The sequence below is a fragment of the Ictidomys tridecemlineatus genome, chromosome 12, assembly GCF_052094955.1.
Source record: "Ictidomys tridecemlineatus isolate mIctTri1 chromosome 12, mIctTri1.hap1, whole genome shotgun sequence".
Classification (NCBI taxonomy): Eukaryota; Metazoa; Chordata; class Mammalia; order Rodentia; family Sciuridae; genus Ictidomys; species Ictidomys tridecemlineatus.
The window spans coordinates 32428959-32456949 of NC_135488.1; the positions used below are offsets into that span (position 1 = coordinate 32428959).

At 43.4% G+C, this 27991-nt stretch overlaps 1 protein-coding gene across 6 annotated transcripts in view; it reads right to left on the reverse strand.

Moving 5' to 3' along the window:
• Acoxl (acyl-CoA oxidase like) overlaps positions 1–27991 on the reverse strand; it is a 337320-nt gene that overhangs the window by 290669 nt on the left and 18660 nt on the right. For all 6 annotated transcript variants that reach the window (XM_078028311.1, XM_078028313.1, XM_078028310.1 and 3 more), the window contains exon 2: positions 10683–10779. In XM_078028311.1, coding sequence (XP_077884437.1) covers positions 10683–10779 — 97 coding nt within the window. The remainder of the gene's footprint in view (positions 1–10682; positions 10780–27991) is intronic.

Sequence of the window (27991 nt, forward strand, 5' to 3'; positions counted from 1 at the left end):
CATGACCAGTTTGATGTGTGAGTTTAGTTTTCTGTTAGTGTGAAACCTACAGCATTTTCCATTAATTTTAATGCCATGAGAAAATGTTGTCCCAGTTATTATTTCCCTTTGTGAAAGATGAATTATGGCTATTTAAGAACTGTTTGGTCAGGCGATGTCACTGGGAGTCACCCAGCACTCATATGTGCCCAAGCACAGTCTGAACATTCACTAGTGACATGCCTTCACGCCTCTCCTCAGCACTTCAAGGTAAGTGCTGTCAGCATCCACAATTCACAGAGGAAGAAACTGAGAACTGGAGAAGTGAGAAATGTGCCTCAGGCCACAGCCTCTCAGTGAAGGAGCCAGACATGAGCCCTTGTCCAACTGATTCCCAAATCAGAAACCTGAAACCATCACAAAATGGTGAGAAAATTATTCGGTGACCACTCCATTTGGGTGAGAAAACAGATTGCATATGCAATCCTGCTACCAGTTACATTTGGTGTGTGTGTGTGTGTGTGTGTGTGTGTGTGTGTGTGTGCCTATATGTAGTTTTGACTTTCCTATAGTGAACAGGTATCACCTTGATAATGAGGAATTTTTCAGCATTTCTCCCAGTGAGGGTTTGCTAATCTTGGTATTGTGTCCATCTGTAACTGACACTTCTCCAAATCTCATGGCATCAGTGGGAGGCAGAGAAACAGACTTGGTAACAGGTAAGAACCAAGCTGGTTCCATTGCCAGGAACTGGGGGAAATAGCACTGAAGTGCTTCAGGGCCGGAGGCCCAGGACTCGTACCTGCTTCTCTATGCCTGATTCTCCCTGCCTGTTCAGTGGCCCTGGTGGGAGGTTCTCAGGTCAGGTGCCCGTGCCCAAGCTTTATCCTTTGGCAGGGAGGGAGCCACTGGGAACCACCAATGGTATCCACATGCCATGTTTGGATGGCCATAAATGACAACACCTTGTCCTCACCCTTGAAGTCAGACTGGCCTCTCCCCAGGTACCATGATTAGGGCAACCTCCTCCATCACACACACAAGGTCGCCACTGAGCTCTGAGCAGCCTGCTGTGCTCAGTGTCCACCTGACTGGCCTCGCTAGGCTGTCTTTGACCTTTCCTTGGCCATCACCCTGTGGCTGATTTGTACCAGCCCTGGCCCAGCAAATCCTAGACCCTTGGAAACAGGGATGGTCTCCTATTTATCTCAAGTTGGAGGCCTCTGCTCTTTCTGCACCTCAACAGAAGGCCAGGCGGGGTAGATCTTGGCCACCCAGGTCTGCGCAGATCTGGTTGGAATCCTGCCCTGCTCCCTTGCTCTTTAGCTCTTGCTCTTGAGCTACTTCTCTCTCTAGGCATTACCTGGGCCTGGAAACTGGAGGGTCACATTTACTTGTGGATTTACCAGGGGATTTAGTGGGATACTGGGTGCCAAATGCCTGCCAGCCCTGTTTTACTTCTCTGGCTCCTTCCCAGTCTCCTCTCTGGTCCTTCTCACCACCAGACAAGCTCAGTCCTCGAGCCTCCTCTCCTCCATCACCACACACGCCTTGGGGACCCACCCAGCCTCACAGCTCTAACTCACCTCTATGCTCTTGACCTCCCATGCTCCTCAAGCTGTTTGTTGGTCACATCCCAAAGCTAACTCCTGACTTAACCTCAGATCTGCTTGGATGGCTGCCGTAGTCTGGCTGGGCACAAATAACCGGGAGGTCACGAGCCACTTGTAGGTTCAAACAGGAACTAACTTTATTCGAGAACTCAACGGGAACTCAACGGGGATTCCGTGAGAACTCAATGGGAACTCCATGAGAACTCAAAAGTAGCGGACACCCCAGGTAGCAGGAGCCGCCTTATTGCCGGACAGCAGAGGTTTATATACACAACTGAATACACAGCTTGTTTCAATTTAGCATCATCAGTTACAGCAATCAATCATTATCTTAATAATTATACACAGCTTAACTTAATTATCATCATCTTAATGGCTCGCTGGCGCTACCCCTCAACCACTCCTTCTGGCAAAATGCCAGGCACCATCTTGACTTGGTTGTGGCTCTCAACAGATGGCCCCACTTTGGTGGACAATACCCTGTCCTTCTAGTTGCTCTGACAAAACACCACAGAACCAGCGTGCCGTTCTTCTCTCCCACCCTCTCACATCCATCACTCAACAGATCCCACTGCTTTTCCTTCAGCAGCTTCTAACTCAGCCACGTCCATCACCCTGACTGGCCAGTCTGGTCCCAGCCAGTACCACCTTGGTCCTAGGTGACTGAAAAACCCTCTCAACTCATCTTTATGTGCAGACCTGCTCTCATAGAGTCAGCAGAAGCCAGGGGATCCTGGAGAAATGTCAAATCATATCCTGCTCCACCGGGTCCCTCCAAGCCTCCCATTTCAGCCACTTCAAAGAAACCTCTTATAAAGCACCTCAAGTTCCAGCTCCCCACCACCTCCCAGGTCCATCACCCCCTACTCTGCTCCCACCACAGTGCCCTGTTGCTCCATTAACAAGCCCAGGACCCTCCCGCCTGCCCTCAGGCCCTCGTATCTGTTGTTCCCTCCGCCTGGATGCTATTCCCATGACACCCACCTAGTTCACTCCCCATCCCCTTAGGCATCTTCACCTAACCATGGAGCACCTCCGTCTCTCCAACTCTCCCAGCACCTCTAGATTCTTGATTTTTTAAAAATGTTTTCAACATATACATAACATAAAATTTATTATTTCCATCTATTGTTTTCAGTTCCAGGAATTAAACCCAGAAGGGACAGAATTCTACCACTGAGCTACGACCCCAGCCCTTTTTTTTTTTTTTAAAGACAGGGTCTTGCTAAGTTGTTGAGACTGGCCTTCAACATGCAATCCTCCTGCCTTAGCCTCCTGAGTAGTTGGGATTACAGGTGTGTACCACACTCCACTTATTTCAACCATTTTGAGCATACAGTTCTGTGGTGCTAAGTACACCATGAACTTTTTCATCTTCCCACACTGAAACTCTGCACCCATTAAACAATAACTCTCCATTCTCATTTCCCCTCAGAACCTGGAAATGGCCTCTCTGCTTTCTATCCCATGAATTTGACGACTGTAGATATTTCAAACAGATAGAATCCTACAGCATTCGTCTTGTGAGTAGCTTATTGCCCTTAGTATAAGGTCTTCAAGATTCATCCATGTTGTAGCAGGCATCAAATTTTTCTTCTTCTTTAGGCCAAACAATGTCCACTGTAGGTCTGTATATACACCATATTCAGTTCATCCATGCATCTGTTGATAGACAATTCTGTTGTTTCCATCTTTGGGCCATTGTGAATAATGCTACTGTTAACATGGTAATACAAATATCTGTTTGAGTCCCTAATTTTATTCTTTGGGATATGTACCAATAAATGGAATGTCTAGGTCATCAGCAATTCTGCGTTTAATTGTTTAAGGAAATGCCACATTGTCTTGCCCAGAGGCTACACTGTTTATAGTTCCACCAAGGCACTGGCAATGTGCCAGGGTCCCAGTTAGCCACATCCTCTCCAACCCTTGCTGGCCGCTGCTGCTGCTGCTATTGCTTCCTTACACTGCCATCCTAATGGGTGTGGGTGGTATCTCCTCGTGGTCATCATTTCTATTTCCCTAATGATCTGTGATGTTGAGCACTGTTTCGTGTGTTTATTGGTCGTTTGTACATCTGCCCTGCAGGAATCTCTCTTCAAGTCCTTTGACTGTTTTTAAATCTGGTTATTTATTGTTGTTGCCCTTGTTGAGTTGTAGGGGTTCTTCAATATACTCCAGACATCAATACTTTATGGGATGTCTGATTTGCAAACATTGTCTTTTCACTCTGTTAGACTGTTTTGTGTGGCTATCACACAATACCGGAGCCTGGGTAATTCATTAAGAACAGAGACTTAGTTATTACAGTACTGGAGACTGGGAGGCCCAAAGTTCAAGGGTTCACATCAAGAAAACATCTTCTTTCTGTATCATCCCATGGTGGAAGGTGGAAGGCAGAAGGACAAAAGAGCATGTGGGATGTGGAGGTAGCCAAACTCATTTTATCCGGAACCCACTGACTGCCTTAACCCACTTAAGCATTATGCTGGGGCTTAAGTTTCCAACACATGAACTTTGAGGATACATTCAAACCACGGCCCCTTTGACACACAAGTTTCTAACTATGATGTAGTCCAATTCATTTTTTAGACAAATGTTTATTAAATTTTTTTCTAAAATTGTTTAAAATAAGTTTATCTTTAAAAACATGTTTTTGTTTCTATCAAAGAAACCACTGCCACACCCAATGGGTTTTTTTGTAATAGTTTATTAGCTTTAGTCTAACATTTAAGTCTTTAATATATTATTTTTTGTTTTGGTTGTCAATGGACCTTTATTTTTATTTATTTATATGTGATGTTGAGAATCGAACCCAGTGCCTCACATATTCTAGGCAAGTGTGCTACCACTGAACCACAACCTTAGCCCACATAATCTATTTTTTAAATATTTACTTTTTAGTTATAGGTGAACACAATATCTTTATTTTTATTCTATGTGGTGCTGAAGATCAAACCCAGTGTCTCACGAATGCTAGGCAAGCACTCCATCTCTGAGCCCCAGCCCCAGCCCAAATCTTTAATCTATTTTAAGTTAATTTTTATATATGGAGCATACACCATTACAATTGTCCCAGCACCATTTGTTGATAATATTTCCTTTCTTTATTGAATGGTCTTGGCACCCTTCTCAGAAGTGATCAACCACATATGTAAGGCTTTCTTTCTGGTGTTCTTTAACTATTCCATTGTTCTATATTTTTGTGTTTGTGTCAGTACCTTATTGTTTCAATTACTATAGCTTTGTAGTAAGTTTTGGAGGTTCCACTATTTGAAGTGTGGAACCTCTAAATTGTTTTTCTTTTTGAGGACTGTTTTGTTTCTTCAGGGTCCCTTAAGATTCCAGAAGAATTTTAGAATTTAGGATGGATTTTTCTATTTCTGGAAAAAAAAATATTGCACTGACTCTGTTGTTTACAGACATCTTAACAATAGTATCTTCTAATCTATGAACATGGGATGCCTCTCTATTTGTTTGTGTCTTGTTCAATTACTTCACCAATATTTTATAGTTCTCAATATATAAGGCTTTCTTCTCGTTTGTTAAGTTTGTCCCTCGGTATTTTATTCTTTTTGAGCTACTATAAATATAATTGTTTTCAGTTTCCTTTCAATAGTTCATCATTAGTACATAGAAATTCAACTTATTTCTGTATGTTGATTTTTATCCTGCGCGTTTCATGAATTCATTTATTAGTTCTAGAAGGGTCTTTTTTTTGAATTATTGGGCTCTTCTATATATAAGAACATATATCATCTGACAACAGAGAAAACTTACTTTATTCTTTCTAATTTATTATATTTGATTTTTATCTACAGTATCTATCACTGATATGCCATAAATGTATTGTTTATTAGTTTATTGTCTGTCTCTTCCCCAACAAAAATGTAAGTTCCACAAGGACAGGTATTTTTGCCTGCATTTTTCAGTGTCCTTTGAACAATGCCTGACTCATGTAAGAGCTCAATAAATATTTGTAAAATTAATGAATCGCTTCACCTGGCACATAGAAAGGACATAGAGGATGATAAGCAAATGATATTATTGACATAATATTTCACTGCAAGAGTGATAATTAAGCCTTAAAAATAAAATATTTAATTGTGCAGAATAATTGCAGTGTCAAAGAATAAATAACACCACGATTCCAGCTGCACTGGAGTCCTTGGGAAGGTCCTAAATCACTCCTCACTCCTTGGTGTGCCCTTTTAAGTAATCTCTTTGGCCATCACAGATGACAACACAGTTTGGTTGCCAATCTACACAGAGGGACTTCTATAAACAGGCCACTCCATCCTGTCATCTCCACTCAAATTCTTCAAGTATCCCATGGGGACAGGGCTGGCCTGGCCAGAGTCATGGCCAAGTGGCCAATGTCCAAGTTTTTAAAGCTGGAGCTGGGACAGAGACTCCTGCCAAAGGCAGCAAATAGGACCAAGATCTAGGGCAGCCTGTCACAGCCCACTAGGAAAAGTCTGGGTTCCAGGACAAACAGAAGCCAGAGGGCCAAGGAGGAAGCCAAGGCCAGGGCGACAGAGCCAAGAGCTGAGTAAGCAGGTCAAGACCAGAACGGGGCTCGGGTTGGGAGGAGGTGTGCATGGCCAGGTCTGCAGGGTCAGCGGGGGCTAGCGCTGGTATCTGTGAGCAATAGGGTGGGGGCTGGTGGGACAGGCTGCCATGAATGACCAGTGACAGACAGGTGTCCTCAGACTCGTGGCATGTTTCCTGATCAGCTAAGTTTCTGCAATACAACGAAAGCTCAAATTTAAATGGTTCCTGGGAAAAGTTATTTCTTTTCTCAGAGATTAATCAGGAAAGCTTTTGGTGGTAAGCTGACCTTAGAATATTATTCCACCTTTGATCTGATCACCTACCTGATGCCTCTTTAAATATCTAAGTATTAAAAAAAATTCTGAGATTATCTAAAATTCTGTTCAAATATAGATAATTACAATAAGTATAATACACACACACACACACCAATCTTCTGCTAATTCCCCTCCAAGTTGTTGAGACTGAACTTCCTGAGGAAAATGCAGATGATTTAGATCAACAGTGCTCACATTTTATGGTCCTTGGATCCCTTTACACTTAAAAACTACTGAAAATTCCAATGGGACTTTTTTTTTTGCAGATTATATTTAGCAATTTACCAAATTAGTAATTAAAACTGAGAATTTTTAACTTATTTATTAATTTTTAAACTAACAATAAATCAATTATATGTTAATATAAATGGCATAATTTTTATAAAAAATAACCATAATTTCAAAAAAGACTCAATGAAAGGATGGTAGCATTTTACATTTTTTGCTAATTTTTTAAAGATCCAACCCAAAAGAAGATAGCTAGACTCTCGTATCTGCTTTTGCACTCAGTTTCTTGTGATATGTTGCTTTGTTTGAAGTTTATGATAAAAATACAGTGTCACATACATATACTGTATTTGGACATCTACTTTCCTTTCTTTCTTTCTTTCTTTTTTTTTCTTTGGCACTGGGAATTTAACCCAGGAAAACTTTACCACTGAGCTATATCCACAGTCCTTTTTATTTTTTATTTTGTTCAAGTTGGCTTCAAACTTACTATCCTCCTCCCTCAGCCTCCAGAGTCTCTTGGATTACAGGCATGCACCATGCCCAGCTAGACATCTACTTTTCAAGAAAGGACACCCAGGGCCCTCAGACTATACTTTGAGAATCACTGGTTTAGGTAACGATATCATGCCCCCAGCCATGTGGCTCATGGGTGTGTGGAAGATCAGCACTCAGAAAAGGAGAGGAGATGGTTGTGGGGGTGGGGACTTCACTGCTCACATATCTCTTCCTAACTCTTTCTACACTTGGCCAAGAGCAAGCTGACCTCAACTGGGTCCCTTGACTGGAAAGAAATGTTGACATGTCCTCCAAAAGCTCCTGTGTGAGACTATGCAGGAATGTTCAGAGGTGAAATGATTAGATCATGAGACTGGTGATCTAATCGATGGATTAATGGATTATTGGGTGGTGACTATAGGCAGACAGGTTGTGACTGGAGGAAGTAGGTCAATGGGGGCATGACCTTGGGGATTATATTATCCCTGGACCCTTGCACTAAAAGCTCTTTCTATGTCCTGCCTGTCTCAAACTGAGTGACTTTCCTCTACCACAACCTTCTGCCAACCTTCCCACCTCAACCCAAAGATATGGAGTCAGCCTACCATGGACTGAATCTCTAAAACCATGAGCCAAAAGAATCTTTTCCTCCTCTCAATTTTTCATGTCAGGTATGTTAGTCTTAGCAGCACAAAGCTGACTAAAACAGAAACAAAGCACAGCAGTACTCAACCCCCAATACATACTGGATCATCTGGCAGATGAAAATGCTGATTTGATTGGCCTGAGCAAAAGCCTATATACAACAGGATATGCAAAAGCTCCCCAGGGGGCTCCAACACACAGCCAGGGGTGAACTCCACCAGACAGATGCTGGCTCAGAAAGCAGACTACCTGGGCTTGAACCTGGGCTCTATTAGTTACATATACAACCCACTAGTTATATAACCAAGCTCGGGCCAGCCCTTCAGCTCTGGTTACCTACCTGTAAAACAGGAATACTATGAGGGATGTGGTGTAGTCACAGAAATCATCCCTTTAAAGCTCTTAGCACTGCGACTGGCACAATGTAGGTGCTCAGTAAGCTTCAGGATGATGGTTACAGTGATGACTGAGGTAGATCTCAGCCTCTTTCAGCTTCCAGGGACAGGTATTCCTGGGAATACTGCCCACACAAGGCTCTCCAGGCAGGAGTCCCAGCTCCTGCCCCAGCACTGTCACACAAAGCGGACAACCAACCTAGTCTATCTCCTTATCTGGACACCGGGAATCACAACTCTGCCCCCTTCCCGCCCCCAAGACCCAATCCTGGAATCCTGAGGGGAACGAGAGAGCTCTTGGCTGATGTGCACAAAGGTGAGGTCACTACAAACAGGTGCAGGAAGAGCCGGATGGAGTGCACCGGCTGTTCACGCTGCGTGCGGGTCATGCATACGTGTCTGAGTGCGCACGTGTTTTTCTCTTTATGTTTATTGGAACATCCCAAATCCATTACAGATGGTCAGAGGGGAGAACACAGAGTGGAAATATTTTAATGGCTTATTCTTGGCCTGTGAACTGTCCATAGAGACCTGGAACAAATGAAGCTCCCTCCTCATCTGTGCCTGAGAACGTCATCCTCCTACATCACACGGCGCCTCCGCCTCGGAGCGCATCGGCTCACCCACAAAAATTAATTTGAAACGGGGGCCAGGGAGAGAGGGGAGGGCCTGGCTCTCTCTCTGGACAGCCATGACTCTATGGTTTTATTAAGAGGCGGGATGAATCATGGAACACTTCTAGAATTACTGGACGTGGACAGCTCCTCCAGCTGTTAATGGGGTGGAATTTGAGAGCCTTCGAACACAGATGTGCTGCTGAGTCCTGTGACATCCTCACGATGCGACGAGCCTGCCGTGCTGAAGGCCGGTGGAGTTCCTTCGGGTTCACTGGCTCTTGAGAATTCGCATGGAGAAAGGTGCCAAATCGGCGAGGTAACTAACAGAAGGGGACCGGAGGGCCACCTAGAGCCCATCCTGCGCCTGCTCAAGGAACTGTGCCCAATCGCTGAGGACAGAAATGATCCAGGCCGCTTAGACCACTAGGGGAGCCATGAAAACAGGAGGATAATTGGCTTCAGGGCTCAACACGCTTCAGGGGCAGGATTACAAAAGCTAATCTTCCATATTGGGCAGGTCAGGCTTGCAGCAATTAGCAAGCCTCATTAAGGGGTCCCGGCTCTGAGCGCTGACATGAACTTGAGCCGCGGACATGTAGGGCTGGTTAAAGAAGCAGGAGCCTGGCCTTGTGCCAAGAGCTCACCCACCAGCCCGGCTCCCAGCGCCTGGGCAGGCTGGACTCCGAGAACGTGCTGGAAGCAGAGAGGGCCGGATTTTTCCTTCTAGTCTCGGTTTCATTCACAGCTACATGTGTACATTCCGGCAAGAGGTGATTAGGTGGCTTGAAAATCTTTGCCAATCTGCTTGGTGTGAAAGGACATTTTAGGCTCTGCAAGCTTGCCTTACTCTTGTCATGTGGGGGGCTCTTCTGCCAGGTGGACGTCCTTGTAGGCTCCTCGGGGGTGATGCCATAGTCCCCTGCCAGCCTCAAGGTGGCTAGGACATTTCAAGAGCTGGCTCATCAGGGGGTCTATTCTCAGGTGGATCCCAGACACCCCCCTCCCCCGCCCAACTCTGATCTACACTCCACAAAGAAGGGTCTCCTGGGATCACCAGAATGGGGAGGAGCCACCCTTGATCCTCTGACTCTCCCTCCACCTGGCATGAAGGGGCCTGGGTCACTGATGGATGGCGGTGGCTCCGGGACATCATCTATGCCACAGTCCACCCTCATTCTGGCCCCTCCCAATGAGACGCTGCCCCAGGAGCTTCAGTACTTTCTCCTTATGAAAAGGGGTATGTGGAGGAAGCCGCAAAACGGAATAAAATGGAAATGGACTTAAAACCTCACTAAAATAGATGGCTCCTACAGCCTCATAAAGGAAACCTTCAATCAGCATCTTCTTTCCTTCTTTCTTTATCCTGAGGCTAAAATTAGCTAAAATAATATCACTGAATTTAGAATGCAATTTTTAGACAAACTTTGGACACTTCCAATTAAAAGCCTCTAAAATGAGTTCTTTCTATTTATCAGCTATTTAGACTTTATGCCTAAAATGACATGGATTTTGTGAACAAATATTTCATTACTTCTGCTGATTCTCCTGTTCCCCAGCCTGTGAGCTTAAAGAAGTGGACATGGGGACCTAGGGAAGGGGTAAGTGAGGTTCATAGGGAGCAGGGAAGAGAAGGGGTCTAAAGAAGTTGCCCCCTACCCAGTGGCCTGGTCTGTCAGCATGCCCCAGAACAAGGTAAATGAGCTTGCATACATCGCAAAAGCAAACCAAATGAAATCTCTCTCTTTCACACACACACACACACACACACACACACACACACACACACACACAAGCGCGCACGCCACACCACCACAGAAAATTAACAAGGACACTCACCTGTTCCTGAAATGCACGTTTTATCAGTGGATGACCCAGGATAAACTTCACTCTCTGAACTGTCAGAGCTCTCATCTCATCCAAACTCAAACCATACCTATGCAGAACAGAAACCACGGGGTTAGGACATGGCATTGCTGAGCAGAGCCTGCAGTATCCCCTGTTGGACGCTGTGTACACTGTGTGTGTGATGCAGACTGTAGAGTCAGCAAATGGCATCAACTGGAAAAGGAAAAGGGAGCATTTCCTGACACGACCATCTCAAAATAAGTCTGCAGCTCCTCCCCTCTGCAGGCCTTTAAAGATTTCAGACACATGATAAGTCTGTGATGCCCAAGAGCAGCGTTTGTGGAGATGGGGATGTGGGTGACCTGCTGTGGTTGCCATAAGGAAAGTTGCTCAGGGCAGACTTAGAAAGACCCTCCTGGACCGCCACACCATGGAACTAACTCCAGAGTACCCCTGAGGCTCCTCTTGTCTCCTGCTGCTCCCAGATGACCACAGGGCGATGCTCTCAGTCATCCACCTCTGCCCAGCAGGCAAGCCCTGCTCAGGACGCCCGCTGCTCCAGGGAGACCTCGTCATAACGGTGGTAAAGGCTTGGGCTGTGTTGTACTGAGGCTGTCCCAGCTCCACCTGGTCCCTGTCACTCCCTTCACAGCCACCACTCTGCTGTCTGCAACCTGGAGCCTCTCCCCACCCATCCAGTCCCTCTCCTTCACCCCTGACAAGTGTTTTCCCCCATAAGTCTCTCGCACACCTGGATGTCTACTTTTCAATGAACCTAAATTCACCAGGGAGGAGATGTCCCGTCTCTGCCATCTAAAATGTTTCCATCCAAAGCAGACTCCAGGCCTGGAAGAACCTCACTCCAGTGTGAGTACTGGCTCTGTCACTAATTGTGTGATGCTCATACTGAGAATAATTAGACATTTGAATATTCTGACCAAGATTCTCAGACAACCATCTTTTTTTTTTATTGATTGTTCAAAACATTACAGAGCTCATGATATATCATCTTTCATACATTTGACTCAATTGGGTTTTGAACTCCCATTTTTACCTCAAATACAGATTGCAGAATCACCTCTGTTACATATTCACATTTTTACATAATGGCATATTAGTGACTGTTGTTTTCTGCTACCTTTCCTATCCCCTACTATCCCCCCTCCCCTCCCCTCTCCTCCCATCTTCCCTCTCTACCTCCTCTGCTGTTGTTCAGTTCTCTCCCTTTTTTTCCCTCCCCCTTGCCCCTCATAACCTCTTATAATTTTGTGTATCATTGAAGGTCTCCTACCATTTCCATATGCTCCCTTTCTCTCCTCCCATTCGTCTTTGTTTACTGTTAGTCTTTTCCTCATGCTCTTTCTTCCTGTTCTGTTCTTAGTGGCTCTCTTTATATCAAAGAAGACATTTGGCATTTGTTTTTTTAGGGCTTGGCTAGCTTCACTTAGCATAATCTGCTCTAATGCCATCCATTTCCCTGCAAATTCCATGATTTTGTCATTTCTTAGTGCTGCATAATACTCCATTGTGTATAGATGCCACATTTTTTTTATCCATTCATCTACTGAAGGGCATCTAGGTTGGTTCCACAGTCTAGCTATTGTGAATTGTGCCGCTGTAATCATTGATGTGGCCATATCCCTATAGTGCGCTCTTTTAAGGTCCTCAGGGAATAGTCCGAGAAGGGCGATAGCTAGGTCAAATGGTGGATCCATTCCCAGCTTTCCCAGGAATCTCCATACTGCTTTCCAAATTGGCCTCACCATTTTGCAGTCCCACCAGCAGTGTGCAAGTGTACCCTTTTCCCCACATCCTTGACAACACTTATTGTTGTTTGACTTCATAATGGCTGCCAATCTTACTGGAGTGAGATGGTATCTTAGGGTGGTTTTGATTTGCATTTCTCTGATTGCTAGAGATGGTGAGCATTTTTTCATGTACTTGTTGATTGATTGTATGTCCTCCTCTGAGAAGTGTCTGTTCAGGTCCTTGGCCCATTTGTTGATTGGGTTATTTGTTATCTTATTGTTTAATTTTTTGAGTTCTTTGTACATTCTGGATATTAGGGCTCTATCTGAGGTGTGGCGGGTAAAAATTTGTTCCCAGGATGTAGGCTCTCTATTTATCTCTTTTATTGTTTCTCTTGCTGAGAAAAAACTTTTTAGTTTAAGTAAGTCCCATTTGTTTATTCTTGTTATTAACTCTTAGGCTATGGGCGTCCTATTAAGGAATTTGGAGCCCGACCCCACAATATGTAGATTGTAGCCAACTTTTTCTTCTATCAGACGCAGTGTCTCTGATTTGATATCTAGCTCCTTGATCCATTTTGAGTTAACTTTTGTGGATGGCGAGAGAAAGGGATTCAATTTCATTTTGTTGCATATGGATTTCCAATTTTCCCAGCACCATTTGTTGAAGATGCTATCCTTCCTCCATTGCATGTTTTTAGCCCCTTTATCAAATATAAGATAGTTGTAACTTTGTGGATTAGTCTCTGTCAGACAACCATCTTAACAATGATTCAGTAAGCAATCACAATTCCCCTTGAAATAAATAGGAAAAAAAATCACATCCCCCCCCAAAAGAAAAAAAAAATATATATATATATATATATATCTGGCTGTCCCTCTGCTAGTAGTCCACATTCTCCCATAAATGTGTGTTCCCTGTTTTACCCCAGAAGCTTCACTCCCTTAAGTGTGCCCCTGCTCCCCTAAAAACAACAACAACAACAACAACAACAACAACAACAAAACTATATCTCTGGAAAAAAACACAGGTTATTTAAAAAGCACAAAATGGAAATTGTAACCCAAATTAAAAATTTCACTGATGAACTTAATAGTGGGGTGTAGGTAACAGAGAATAAACTATTGAACTTGATAATAGGTTGTTCTGGTGTGAATATTTGTGTTCTCTCCAAATTCATTTGTTGAATCCTAATCACTAAGGTGATGATATTAGAAGGTAGGGCTTTGGGGGAATGATTAGAGGTACAGCCTCCCTGAATGGCCCACATGCACTTTGGAAGGAAGCCCCAGAGAGCTGTCATGTAAGCACTTACTGAGAAGGGACTGTGAGGGACAGACCTCAGTAGGTATGAGGTCTGCCAGAACCTTGATCTTGGATTTCTAGCCTCCAGAACTATGAGAAAGAAATTTCTGTCTTTTACAAGCTTACCATTCTAAAACATTTTGTTACAGCAGTCTGAAGAGACTAAGATACGATCAGTAGAATTTATCTTATTTGAGCAACAAAGAGAATATGGACTAAAAAATAAGACAAATATTTCTCAAAAACAACAGAGCCAATATCTATCTGTATTTTCAAGATTTCAAAAAGAGAAAAAAAAAGTGAGTCTGGGGCTGTAGCTCAGTGCAGAGCTCTTGCCTGGCATGTGTGAGGCACTGGTTTCGATCCTTAGCACCAAATAAAAATAAACAAATAAAATATGTATCTACAACTACAGAGAGAGAGAGAGAGAGAGAGAGAGAGAGAGAGAGAGAGAGAGAGAGAGAGAGAGAGAGAAGTGAGGGTAGGACTGGAAAAGTATTATAAAATATAATGCAAAAACACTTCCAAGTAGGGCTGGGGTTGTGGCTCAGTGGTAGAGCACTTGCCTAGTGTGTGTGAGATACTAGGTTCTATTCTCAGCATTGCATATAAATAAATAAGTAAAATAAAGGCTCATCAACAACTAAAAATATATTTTTAAAAAATACTTCCAAGTGCAGAAGAAAATATTATGAATCTACAGATTCTGGAAACTGGATAAATAACTAATTGCATACATTTGCAAGAAACCCATGCCAAGACATACCACAACCAAATTGTGAAAACTAACACACAAAAAAATAGATCTTGAAGGCAGCTGAAGAGAAATGATACATTACCTGCAGAAAATACCAACTGAAATGACAGTGGACTTCTCATTGGAAAACATGGAAGACTAAAGGAAGTGGCATGACCCTTTTCTAGTACTGGAGCAAAAAAACTGCCAAGAGCACTGGTTTATCCAGCAAGAATATCTTTCAGGAATGACAAAGCATAATAAAGACATTCTCAGACCAATGAAAATCATTTCACTAGCAATTTTTCTAGCAAAACTTACCCTTAAAAATTATGAAAGATAGTTCTCTAAACAAAAAGGAAATGTAACAGTGCCACAGTCTGGCTGGGCACAAAAATAACCCGGAGGTCACGAGCCACTTGTAGGTGCAAACAGGAACTCCTTTATTGCCCGAACCCCATGGGAACTCTCTAGAACTCCCCCAAAACTCTGTGAGAACCAACGGGAACTCAACGGGAACTCTGCGAGAACTCAAAAGTAGCGGGCACCCCAGGTAGCAGGAGCCGCCTTATTGCCGGACAGCAGAGGTTTATATACACAACTGAATACACAGCTTGTTTCAATTTAGCATCATCCAGTTACAGCAATCAGTCATTATCTTAATAATTATACACAGCTTAACTTAATTATCATCATCCCAATGGCTCGCTGGTGTCACCTCCCAAACACTCCTTCTGGCAAAATGCCAGGCACCATCTTGACTTGGTTGTGGCTCTCAACAGAAGAAGGCTGGGACCTTCAGAAAGGAAAAAATACAAGAATTGGTAAAAATAAAGGCAAATATAGTAGATAAGAATTCTCATGGGGCTGGGGTTGTGGCTCAGCGGTAGAGCCTTCACCTTGCAAGTGAGAGGCCCTGGGTTCCATCCTCAGCACCACATAAATAAATAAAATAGAGATATTGTGTTCAATTACAACTAAAATAAATATTTAAAGAAAAAAAGAATTCTCATGATGTTTTTAAAAATAGACTTTTTAGTCACAGCAAAGGTGAGCAGAAAAGACAGAGATATTTCCCACATATTCCCTACGCTCACATATACATACCCTCACCCATTACCACTCTCCTGCACCAGAGTGGCACATTTGTTACAAGGAGGAATACACATCGACACATCATTGTCAACCAAAATTCAGGATTTATATTAGAGTTTATTCTTATGCATTCTAGAGGTTTGGAAACATTTCTATTGACCTGCATCCCCATTATGATATCATGAGAATTATTTTGAAAGGGTTGGAACCCCCCTGAAAAACAGAAGCCTTGAGGTTAAAGGAGTGAAACCTCTCTGGAGAAAATGAGACAGCCTTGGTGTTATGGGGTTAACCAGAAAATCAAGAGTTAATAATAAATAAAAAAATGAACCGGTCTTCAAAGCCATGTAATTAAGATAACACATCTGGAGGTGATAGGTTGGGATGCCTGCTCAGCCTGCAAAGACCACGTGGTCAGCAGAGATCCCAAGAGGCCAGAGCCACGGAAAACAAAGTCGTTAAACTTTAAATCCACTGATACAGGACAATAGTGTATGTGCCTTCTGAAAAAGACACTAGGGACTCTCCTAGAGGATAAGAGGCAGGTTCCAGGTGGTATGAACAAACACACACAAACCGGAGTCACTGTTCTAGCCTGCAGTCACCTTTACAGTATTGGCACAGTACTAATCACACCCTCAGGTGGAGACTTCAGATGGTAACAAGACACCTGCAGTGTAAAGAGGAAGAGCGCAGATGCACTAAGAGCCCACCTGTACATGTGATGACATCAGGAGGCAACATCCTGCCCACCTCTGTCCTCTGTTTGAGGAAGCCTGGGATTTCCGTCCCCCATGGGCTGCCGACCTTATGCTCAAGCATAAGAATAAAGAATCTTGTTCCCATCTGCTGCTCTTCTGTCAGATTCTTCTAATGGAAACTATGAGAACCACAAAACCAGAAATTGTTTCACCCTAAAAATTGCCTGTGCTCAGCCTGCTCTACCCTCCCTTTCCCTCGTCCCCAGTGCTTTCCCTTGATCCTGCCCTTGGACACTGTAGTTCTTATAGAAGAGGCACAGTCTATGTCCCCAGCCCTTGAATCTGCACTTGGACTTGTAACTTTCTTGGGTGACAAAAATATGGGTAGACTTGAAAGAAGCAAAATCTTGAAAAAGTGCTTGTATATTTCTGTTTCTCTCTAGCTCCTGCTCAATACTCAGGAAAATATGCTTAAGATGATCTAAGAACATGCCCAGGCTAGCCTGGGGGGACAGGGGTGGGTGGGGTCATAAGTACAAAACACATGAGAAGAGCTGACTTGTCCCAGTCAAGGTGATCTAGACCAGCCTGCCTATCATTAGGCAGCCCTAACCATGAGAAAGAGTCCAGCAAGGTCAACGGAGCTGCCCATGCGACCTGCAGTTGGCTGCCACGCGTTGAGTGAGCCCAGTAAAAACCAGCAGATCCTCCCAGTCACCCACACATGCGTAACTGATGTAAGAAAAAAACAAACGGCAGTTGTTTTGAGCCTCTAAATTTTGCATCTTGGTTAACTAATCTAATATGCTTGTATACCCAGAATCCCCCTAAACAACCAACTAAACCCCACTACAGACAAGAAGGGCTGGCAGGATACACAATCAACCAGAGAAACCAACAGCATTCATTTAGATATCTAAGCAAGCAGTTAGAAAAATACAGGAAAGAAAAGACCCCACTTCCCAAAGTAATAAAACAAAAGAATACACACCTAGGAATAAAAATAAAACTTACAGAACTTACATAAAGAAAACTTTCAAATCATGCTGAAGGGCACAAGAGAAAACTAAAACAAATAGGAATGTGCACCACTTTTTTTTAAACAATAACATAAAAAAAATTCTCCCTAAGTCACTCTATACATTGAAGATGATCCAAATTAAGATGCCAATAAGGAATTTAAAATCATATATAAAAAAGAAACAAAAATAAATCAAGAAAACTCCAAAACCAAGGAGTTATGATTTCTATCAGATAATAAGACATGTGGTAAGTTCTCAGAAATTCATATGGTGAAGAAATAGGCAGATAGACCAATGGAATATGATTAAAAGGTTGAGAAACAGAAGTAAAAATATATGAAACTTAATATGTGCAAGACAAATCTGGTAAATCAAATCATGGACAAACAGAACATTATTGAGATGTTCCATTTGGGTAGCCAACTGGAAAAAGAAAGAAAGTCAGATTCCTATTTCACATCAAATGTCAGAATAAATTCCAAATAGATTAATGACTTATCTGGGAGAAAACAAAACCACTAAGTGTTAAAATACAACATGAAGAATTATTTTATAACTTAATCCAAAAGTCCTTTCTAAATGTGGCACAATATTTGTAAGCCACAAAGAAAAGATGGTTAAGTTTGACTAATAACAGAAATTTTATGAATGACAAACATACCAGAAGAACAGTCAAGACAAATGACAAACTGAGGAAAAAAAAAAAGATAATGATGTCATTGAAAAGGGGCCCATTTTTCTAATCAAAGACTTCCTATGATTCATTAAAAACAGACCACTAAGTGAACAAATGATTTGAACAGATGATCCACAAAATAGAAAACACAACCTGTATGTGTGTGTGTGTATACACACACACACACACACACACACACACACACACACACATATATAAATCCCTGCTCTTTTATGCAATAAGAGAAGCACAATTTACAACTGTACCAAGCTGTTAATTTTCACGTGTCACATGAACAAAATGCAGACAGTCTGCTAACACACCGTGTCACCAGGCTGTGAGGAGGGACTGCCCTCTTGTGCCAACCTGGGGAGGGAGGGGCGGGGTGAGAGTATAGAGCGGCACCGGTCCTGTGTGTATGGCAACTAGACAATACTGTCATCCAAGTTACAGAAGAACCTGCCTTTGACTCAGCAATTCCTCCTCCAGGAACTTACCCTCCAAAGTGGCCTCACACATGTGAGGAGCTTGTGTAAGCTGTAGAATTACAACTGAACCGAGCTGTAGAATAACAGAAGCTGGAGCCTTTTCACATATGCAATCTGCACTCCTTGTTACCTGTGCATTCTGTAAGCAACAAGAGGAATGAGAATCAAGAGAAATGCCAGCCTGTGAGGACTAGAGAGAAGAGCCTCTAGGAACTGTGTCATAGGCAAGATTCTGAAATATAAATCCTTAGCTACGTCCTCTGCATTTCCCAGTCAGTAGCTCTAATGTGGCATGGTGTTATTCACCTGTTTTAAAACACCAAATTCACATCTATTCTCACATTGTTAAGCTTCCTGCTCATAATAAAACCAAACTTTTCATACGGGTCAAATTCTAGTAATGATTCTGTTAAGCTATGAAGAAAAGTAAGACATAAGGTCTGACCATTAATGTGCAGATTTACACACACTGGCCAAGGGATCCAAAAATCATATTGAAAAGTATTAAAAACTATATTTGTATTATTTTAAAATTCAAACAAAATATTTTAAAACTGTAAGATAAACAGATCTCAAGAAAACTACATTGTTACTAAACATTTCTCCACCACTCACAGCCAAGTTCTGTACATTAAATGAGTTTCTCATCAGAGATATGTGAGGCACTTTAATTACAGACCTATCCTTCCCACCCCCACTCCCAAATGCTGTCCTAAAGATGAGCATAATGTTATTTGGATATAAATAGTTATTTGCAATAGCACAACACGTGAATGTTTAAAAGTCCATTAATATAGTAGTGAATTCATAAAATGTAAAAAATCCCTGCAATGATAAATATAAAAATCCTTGCAATGGTAAGTAAAAAGAAAAAAATCTCTTTACATACCAATATGAGAAAATTGCCAAGACGAGTGTTTATAAATGAAAACAAAGGTAAAAACAATTAAATATATTATTTTTTTACTGGTATACTATATGTCCAAAAAAAGTAGATAAATATATTTACTTACTTACTTATGAATAATGGTATTTGCCTTTTGTGTACATGAAATGGAGGTGAGGAAATCGGGCAGATGGGGAAAAGTACTCTGCCTTTTTACACTTCTAACTTTGAACCCTGTTAAAATAATACCTATTCAATAAAATGATGCTTGAAATGTACTTAAAATTGTACAGTTCAAATCAACCACTAGAGGGGGATTGTTCTTCATTTGAACAGACACCGGGACCAAGAAAAGTCTCTCAGAAACTCTTCCTGAAAACTTGAACATTTCTAAATTTCTAAATATCTAAAGTTCTAATATTTTTCAAGGAAAAAAGATATCAAAAAATCTCTGCAGTGGAAAAAATCAGAGTTTCAGCAAAACTCCCAAGAGCTCTGAATGACTAAGCAACATGTATAGTTGATTATATAATTTCTGTCTTTAAATATGAACCTCCACACCCAGCAACCTTGGGTGATTATTTTAGATACTATTTGTATAATAATGACATACAAATAATACTTAATAATTTGGGTATTTCACATCTATAATCTCTCTTTCCTTGAGAGAGAAGGTATGTAGAAGACGGAAATATGGTAAATACCATCCCCACGCCTCAGTTTACAGAGGACCCACAGAATTATGTGACAACTTGTGAAGTCCCAGGATTAATGATATTAGTTCCAGGATCAGGTGTCCAGGCTTCCATGCCAGGGGACATCTTTGGCACAACTATGGGGACATGGTGAAGCACAGGAGGGCCCAGGGCTACCCACAGCAGATCCACCACCACTGACTTAGCCACTGCTGTTCTGTTCAGGATTCTTCTTGACAAAAACAATCTCATTACTAAGAACAAGTTTGAGGGTCTCTGCACTAAAGCAAGACACCAGCAAGCACTGAAACCAAAGTACCAGTTTTGCCTTCCCTCAGAGAGGTGTGGGCAATGGGCATCTAGCATAAGAGACACCAGGTGACCTGACTCCCTGAACCAGGGCCATGCCACACGGCACCATGTTAAAAAGGAGTCCAATCATACATGCCACTTAAAGTGGCCAAGAGAAAAATGCCACGCCAAGTGTTAATGAGGATGCAAGCAACAGGATCTCTCATTTGCTGATGGTGGGAACGTAATATGCCATAGTCACTCAGAAAAATTTGACAGTTTCCTATGAAGTTCACCTTACACTTTTCATACAAGCCAATGCCATCACTCAAGAGAAATGAAACATTTTGTTTCCAACAGAAAATGAAAGAAAAGAAACCTAAACACAAATATTTACAGCAGCTTTATTTGCAGTCATCCCAGAACTGAAAACAATCCAGATATCCTGTAAGCCAGAATGAACCCACACACTGTGGTACCTCAGACAATGCAGCACAAAGAAATAAACTAGTGACTCATGGATGACCCTCAAGAGCATCATGCTGAGTGTAAAAAATCCTACCACAAAAGAATTACATACGATATGATTGCAACTTTATAACATTCTCACAATGACAAAATTATAGTAATGGAGAACATATCAGTGGCTGTCAGGGGGTGACTGTGGAGGGGTCTAACTCTGCAGGAGAAGCACAAAGAAGATTCTCCATGGTGCCATTGACGCTGATCATGGTGATTATGCAAAACTACACAGGGGATAAAATTCCACAGAACTACACACATACCCAGGGTGGGGTAGGGGGGGCGTGCTCCAAAAGATTTGAAGAGATGCTTCACAAAAAAGAGCATACAAATGGCCGCCAAGCACACAAGAAAGTACTGAACCCAACCAGGCATCATGGAAATGCAAGTTAAAGCCACCATGAGGTACCAGCACACACCCACCCTGAATGGCAAAACTTATTTTTAAAAAGTGACAACATCAAATTTTGGCACGGATGTGGAACACTGAGAACTCTCTTACCTTGTCAAGAAAATGTAAAATGGCGCAACCACTTTGGAAAGAAATCCAACAGATTTCATAACAACACTACTCTGTGATCCAACAATTACAATCCTAGGTATTTACCTAAGAGAGGGTTATAAAAAATCTTATAGAAGGATGCTTATATCCACTTTATCTTAAAAAGTTCCGGGGGCTGGGGTTGTGGCACAGCAGTAGAGTGCTGGCCTCGCACGTGCAAGGCCCTAGGTTCAATCCTCAGCACCACATAAAAATAAATAAAATGTATTTTTTTAAAAAACATACTTTAAAAAAAAAAAGTTCCAAACTGGAAACCGCTTAGGTGTCCACCAGCAGGAGAACAAGATCGATCATCAATAAACTGCAGTCTATTCACCAAACAGATTTAGCAACAATGTGCTCAGACACACGGGTACCCTATATTAAACTAGAAAACATTATTCGGAGCTTTCTTGGGTCACTTACTAGAAGAAGCCAGTTGCCATGATGTGAGGACACTCAAGCAGGCTCATGAAAAAGGCCCATGGGGAGGAACCGAGGACTCCAGCCAACAGCCATGTTACCAGAGGATCTTCCAGTCCTAAATGCAACCTGTGCCAGAGCTACCCAGATGCTGGAATTCCTGACCCACACACTGTGTTAGGCAGTATGTGTTGCTTCTTGGGCTCCTAAATCCTGAAGTAATCTGTTATATGGCAATAGATAAATAATGCACGCTTCACTGTCATGCACACATACAAAACTGATGGGCAGGAGCTACTATCTTATTTTTAAAACTTCTTTAATAAAATATGATCCACCAAGAATGAAGGCATGAGTTATAAAGCTCCAGCCCAGGGAATTACCACAAAGCAGACCCACTGTGACCCCCAATCATGCCAAGGAAGGGCCTTTCCAGCACCAACCAGCCCAGAACGTCCTCTTAGATCTCGCAGCCTCTATGGTCTTCCCCAGTACTGACCACTGTCCTTGGTTTGCAACTCCATAAATTATTTTTTACTTCTTTCGAATATTAAAAATAGGATTACCCACTATGTGTTATTTTGTGGATGGCTTCTTTCACAACACATGACCAATGACAGTCATCTCTAACATCTGTACTGCATTCATTTTCATTGCTGTTTAGGGTCAAATTGAATTAATATGTCACAAAAAACACATCAAGTGAACTAACTGTGTGTGATTCCAGTTACTGCAAAACTCAAAACAGACAAAACTAACCTATGGTGGTGGAACAAAAACACAACCAGGGTGGGTGCCCCAGGGGGCTGGAGGCAGGGATGTACTGGGAAGGGCATGAGGGAACTTTCTAGGTGATGGTAGTGAGCATATTTTCATATGGATTTAGATTCCATACATCTGCACTTGTCAAAAATCTGAGAATGAGATTTTTTTCATTTCATTATATGAAATTTCACAACAAATAAAAAGACCTGAATGCATATTGAAGTCTTATAAAAGATACACATGCTGAATTGTCTAGGAGGAAGTGTACATGTGTGACAGGTCCAGTAGAGTAGCATGTTGGTGGCAGAACCTCAGTCGGATATGTGGATGTTGAATGTCAGTCTTGCAATTTAACGGTATGTTAAAAATGTTTTAATATAAAGCACTGGGGAAAAGTAGATGACCAGAAGGGGAATTATGGCAGGGCCATTATTTTGTTATGTAAGGGACGCCTCTGCATCCAGATCTTGGTTTCTAAATGCAATTTCCAACTAAAAGGAACCAGGGGCTCCTTGGAGAAATGACCGATTCTTTGGCAGGGACAGGACAACGCAATCTAGGTCTGGAGTACCTGACAGTTCCAGAAAGTGAGGAATCTTCAACTAATGACCAAACGTGGCACATCAAGGGACACAGAGCCAATTGAGGGAGGGTGACTTCCCCCACCTGTCCTCTTGTCATACTTAGTGACCTGCTTCCTGCTATGGTTTGCATATGTCCCCAGAATTCATGAGCTGTAAACTTAATCCCCAAAGTTATATGTTGATGGCATTTGGAAGTAATTAGGATTAGATGAGGTAAAAAGAGAGGGACCCCCATGATTGCATTAGGGACTTTATAAATATAATATACTTCCAAGCTAGCAAGTATATTAGTCAGGTTTTTTTTTCACTATAATGAAACACCTGAGGCTACCTATTTATGAAGAAAAAAAAGTTTATTTTGCTCACAGTTTTGGGGGCTCAAATTCCAGCCAGCATAGCATAGACTCTGACACCTACCCACCTCCTGCTTTCCCCTCCATGGGTCATCTCATGGCAGACTGCAGGGGTGGCAGTAAGCAATCACATCTGGAACGAGATGTACTGGCTGGGTGGGGCCAGACTCAGGCCTTACAACAAACCTCTCTGGAGAACTACCAAGAGGTTGCATGAGGACCTTCTTAATCCCATTGTGAGGGCAGCAAGTGACCTAAGAACTTCCCACTAGGCCGCACATCTGTGTTCTACAGCAGCTCCCAATATCACCAACCTGGGGACCTGACCTCTAACACATGGACCCAGGAGTCACTCGGGCCATATCCAAACCACAGCAGCACAGCTACTCTGTCTCTCCCGTCAGTGTTCTGAGACTCCATAGAGTCCCCACCAAGAAATGCAGCCCCTCCATCCTGGACCTCCCAACCTCCAAACATGAGAAATGGATTTATTTTTTGTATAAATATCCCAGTCCACAGCACTAATAGCAACATAAAATAGACTAAGAGCCTCCTGAAGGGGGTTGTAATTTTACAATGGAGAAACCTGACAAGCACCACCATAGCCCAGTGGCCCAGGTTAACTTCACAGCTGACCAGCCAGGTGATAGACCATGGGGGACCAAAGGACACTTCCCCTCTTGGTCTTCTTCCCAAACCCACAATGCCAGTCTTAGCCATGAGGAAAACAAAAGCAACCCAAATGAGGGGCAGCCAAGAAAATACTTGACCTTCAGAAGAATCAAGTCGTGAAGAGCATGACAAGAGTGACGAGCTGTGACAAACCAGAGGACCAAAGGGGAGGTGACAACAGCACAGCTGATGTTCTGAGTGGGATCCTGGACAGGAAAAGGGAAACCCATAAAGTCTGGAGGTTGATTAGTAGTATTGGATCAGTTCTGCACTCTTACTTCTGACGAATGGTCTGGGGCTTATGTAAGATGTTAAGGAAAGGAGAGAGGTACATGGAAACTCCCAGAACTATCTTTGCAACTTTCCCATAAATTAAAAGCTAAAAAAAGTCCATTTTAGAAGACACAACAGCAACAACAAAAAGAACTTTGTGCATTAAAATAAAATTTAAAAAAAAAAACTAGAAACCCTTAAAAACCATGTTCATTTGGTTTCTAAAAATCTAAGCAAAAAAAATCAATTTTGGACTAGTGGAAAACAAACCTTCAGGCACCAACTTTAAATGCTCTCGTGACAAGGAACACCCTTGGTGCCTAGCCCTTGGCCACCTGTGATTCCAGACATCAAGTCGTTCTAAAGTTCTGAAGTGAAACATTAGCAAAAACTCCCAGATCAACCTGATTCCTGGCACAACCTTGCTCTAAGAATCTGCCCCTTTTGCCTGGTACCTTTTGCAATTTTGCTTCAGGTGATTCCTCCAAATCAGCCCATGATAACTCCCACATCAATCTCTTCTTATTGACAACAGCAAGAATCGAGGATGTTCCAGGGCTGGGAGTGTAGCTCAGTGGTGGAGCACATGCTGTGCAGAGGCCCTGGGTCCAAACCAGCACCAAACAGTGGGAAAAGTCTCCATCACAAAGTGAGGTGCAAATTAAAGGTGGCTATGAAGAACGATTCCCCAAAAGCAGAGAGCAAAGAAGTCATCTGCCTTCTAGTAACACCACAGCCACCACCAGAACTCAACCTCCTGTCCCAGAGCCTCCTACCCGGCCCCAGCCCACCCGGTGAGCCACAGGCACAGGCCCAGAGAACTGAGAACAGAAACAGAAACTGCTGAATCACCTTGTGGTGACTGCAAAGACGGCAAGGGTGGCTGAGAAAACGCGAAGGAGGGTTTCTAAGGCCTGTGGTTTAATTTCAGTTGTGAAAAGACTCAACCAGGGAGCTGTATATTTGTTAACTGCCAAAGTCTACAAGGGCAGCAGGAGAAGAGACCAGAGAGAGAGCAGGAAAGGAAAGAAAAGAGGACTACCGGGGAAGGATCCCGACAGGAGGCACTTCCAGCCCACAGCCCTGTGCCCAGAGCTCCTGGCCCTCGGGAGCACATGGAAGAAGGGAGGTCCCCTCCCAGCCTTCCTTGCTGGACCCGTCCTGTTCTCTTGTGCCATCCTTGAGCTCTCACTAAGCCCCTGCACCATGCTGAGCACTAGGAACTCAAGTTGGGCTATTTCTGTCCTCAGAGGGCTCGGACGTTGCATGGGAGTGAGAGGAGTGAGAGGTGGGTGCCCATTCAGTGTGACACAGAGAAAATTTTACACACTCTCAGTAAGTCATCAGTGACCAGGGCTGTGGCTGCCTCTGGGGGAGGGCAAGGTTGATTTCTGTGGTTTCTAAGCCTTTGGTCTAGCAACTACTTTTACCTGGTTCTGTCAGGAGGAGCTGCAGGGGTAGACAGAGAGCAGAGTGAGAATCAAAGCACTCAGCCCAATGACGTTCTAAGAAGTGAAGTTCTGGCCTGCTGCGGTGGCCCTGCCTGCAACACCTATGATCTCAGCTACTCAAGGCTGAGGCAGGGGGCTCACAAGGTCCAGGCAGCCAGTACAACTTCATGAGATGCTGCCCCAAACAAAATTTTAAAAGGGCTGGAAATGTAGCTCCGTGGTTCAAGACTCACCTAGCCCACAGGAGGCACTGGGTTCAATCCTCCATAATGAAAAAAAGAAAACACAAAAATGAGGTGTCATGGGCAGAAAGAGGAAGTCCCCTGGATGGAGGAATGGGGTGTGGGGAAATGATAGAAAAGATTGGAAGGGAGCAGGCAGGAAGCACAGGGAAAAATATGACCAAATCAGCAGAAACTACATACGACACAATCTCCTACAACAAAAATACAAACTGTCAACAGTGCAAAAAATATTTCTTCAGTGGGCAGAGATCTGTCACTGCCCATGCTGCTGGGGACACTTGCTCCCGTGACATGATGATATGGCTTCACGGCCAGCCGCAGGGGCAGCTCCTGATCAGTCCAGGGCATCACACAGGTCCTCACCTCCAGGGCAATGTTGGATTCAGAAAGGAGGCTGATCCTTGAAACAGGAGAGGGGTTTTTGTTTGGTTTTGCTTTGTTTTGTATTTTAATTTTTGCTTGGTTTTGTTTTAGGATGCCTTTAGGAAGCACTGAGGCTGGAATGGCAGTAAGGGGTTAGTTGTGAAAACAAGAGGAAGCCAGATGTGGGGTGCACACCTGCAATCCCAGCAACTCAAGAGGCTGCGGCAGGAGGTTCACAAGTTCAAGGCCAGTGTCCACAACTTAGTGAGACATTGCCTCAAAATACAATAGAGAGGTCTGGGATGGAGATCAGTGGTGAAGCACCCCTGGGTGCAATCCCCTGTACCAAAAAATAAACAAAAACAGCCAGAAGTGGATGTGTGGCACACCAGTTAATGTGTCGGAGGGACACCTGGTCCTAGGGTCCATGGCTAGAGCCAGGCCTCAGCTCCTATCTGAGGCTCTGCTCTGCTCATGGGGTGGCTAAGTCTGCTGGTGAGTGCGCTCCCTGTTGCCGGTTGTACTGTAAATGTGACAGTTACTCAAAGGATGTCTTGATGGAATAGGACTATACACAATTCTGCTGCTGTCCACGGCGCAAACTCATTGCTGTGGTTCAGACATATCCCCCAAAGTTTCTGTGTTGGAACTTAATCCCCAAAAACATATGTCATAATTTTCCATAAAGGCATTTGGAGGGAAGAACTTTGGGATTAGAGAATGTTAGGTGGGGGCCGGGTGGCACTCGTGGCTTTGTGAGGAGAGGAGAGAGACCGTAGCTTCACACTTGCCCCACCTCCCAGTGTTATAACACAGTGAAAAAGCCCCCGCCAGGTGCTGGCTCCATGCCCTTGAAACTCCCAGGATCCAGAACTGTGAGCCAAATAAAATTCTGTTCTTCATAAATTACCTCATCTCATAGATTCTGTTATGGCAACAGAAAATAGACCAAGAAACTCATCATCTTCAACAACCAATCCACTCACATGAGGTAGGCAACGTGCTCAGGAGCCAGGGCCCCCTGCTGGAACTTCAGAGTCACTTGTCCACTTACTTCTCCATTTACAGTTATGTGGGAGGTAGGAAGATGGACACAGCAATCACCTCAAGAGCCAGCTACAATCTGGACGTCATGGCCTGGGATCTCTGAAGGGCCACAAAGAGGTTAAGCCAAGTATTTCCTCATGGCTCCCGGGAGGGAGTGGGAGAGCAAGCTGAGACCTGGGGTCTCTCCAGTGACGCCTGCCACACCAAGTCCACAGACAGTGTCAGGATGCAGATTTGCACCTGTTCCCTAAAGGCACTGTTAGGAAGGGATGCTGATCTTTCTCCGCTGCCTGGCAAAGCAGTCGCCATTTGCTTGCAGCCATCGTCGTGTTCGGGACCCTTCTCCACGACTGGAATGAAAGCACTGCAAAACCCCAGGTGCGCAGAGAGGAAAGAGGGGACACGCTGTCAGTCTGA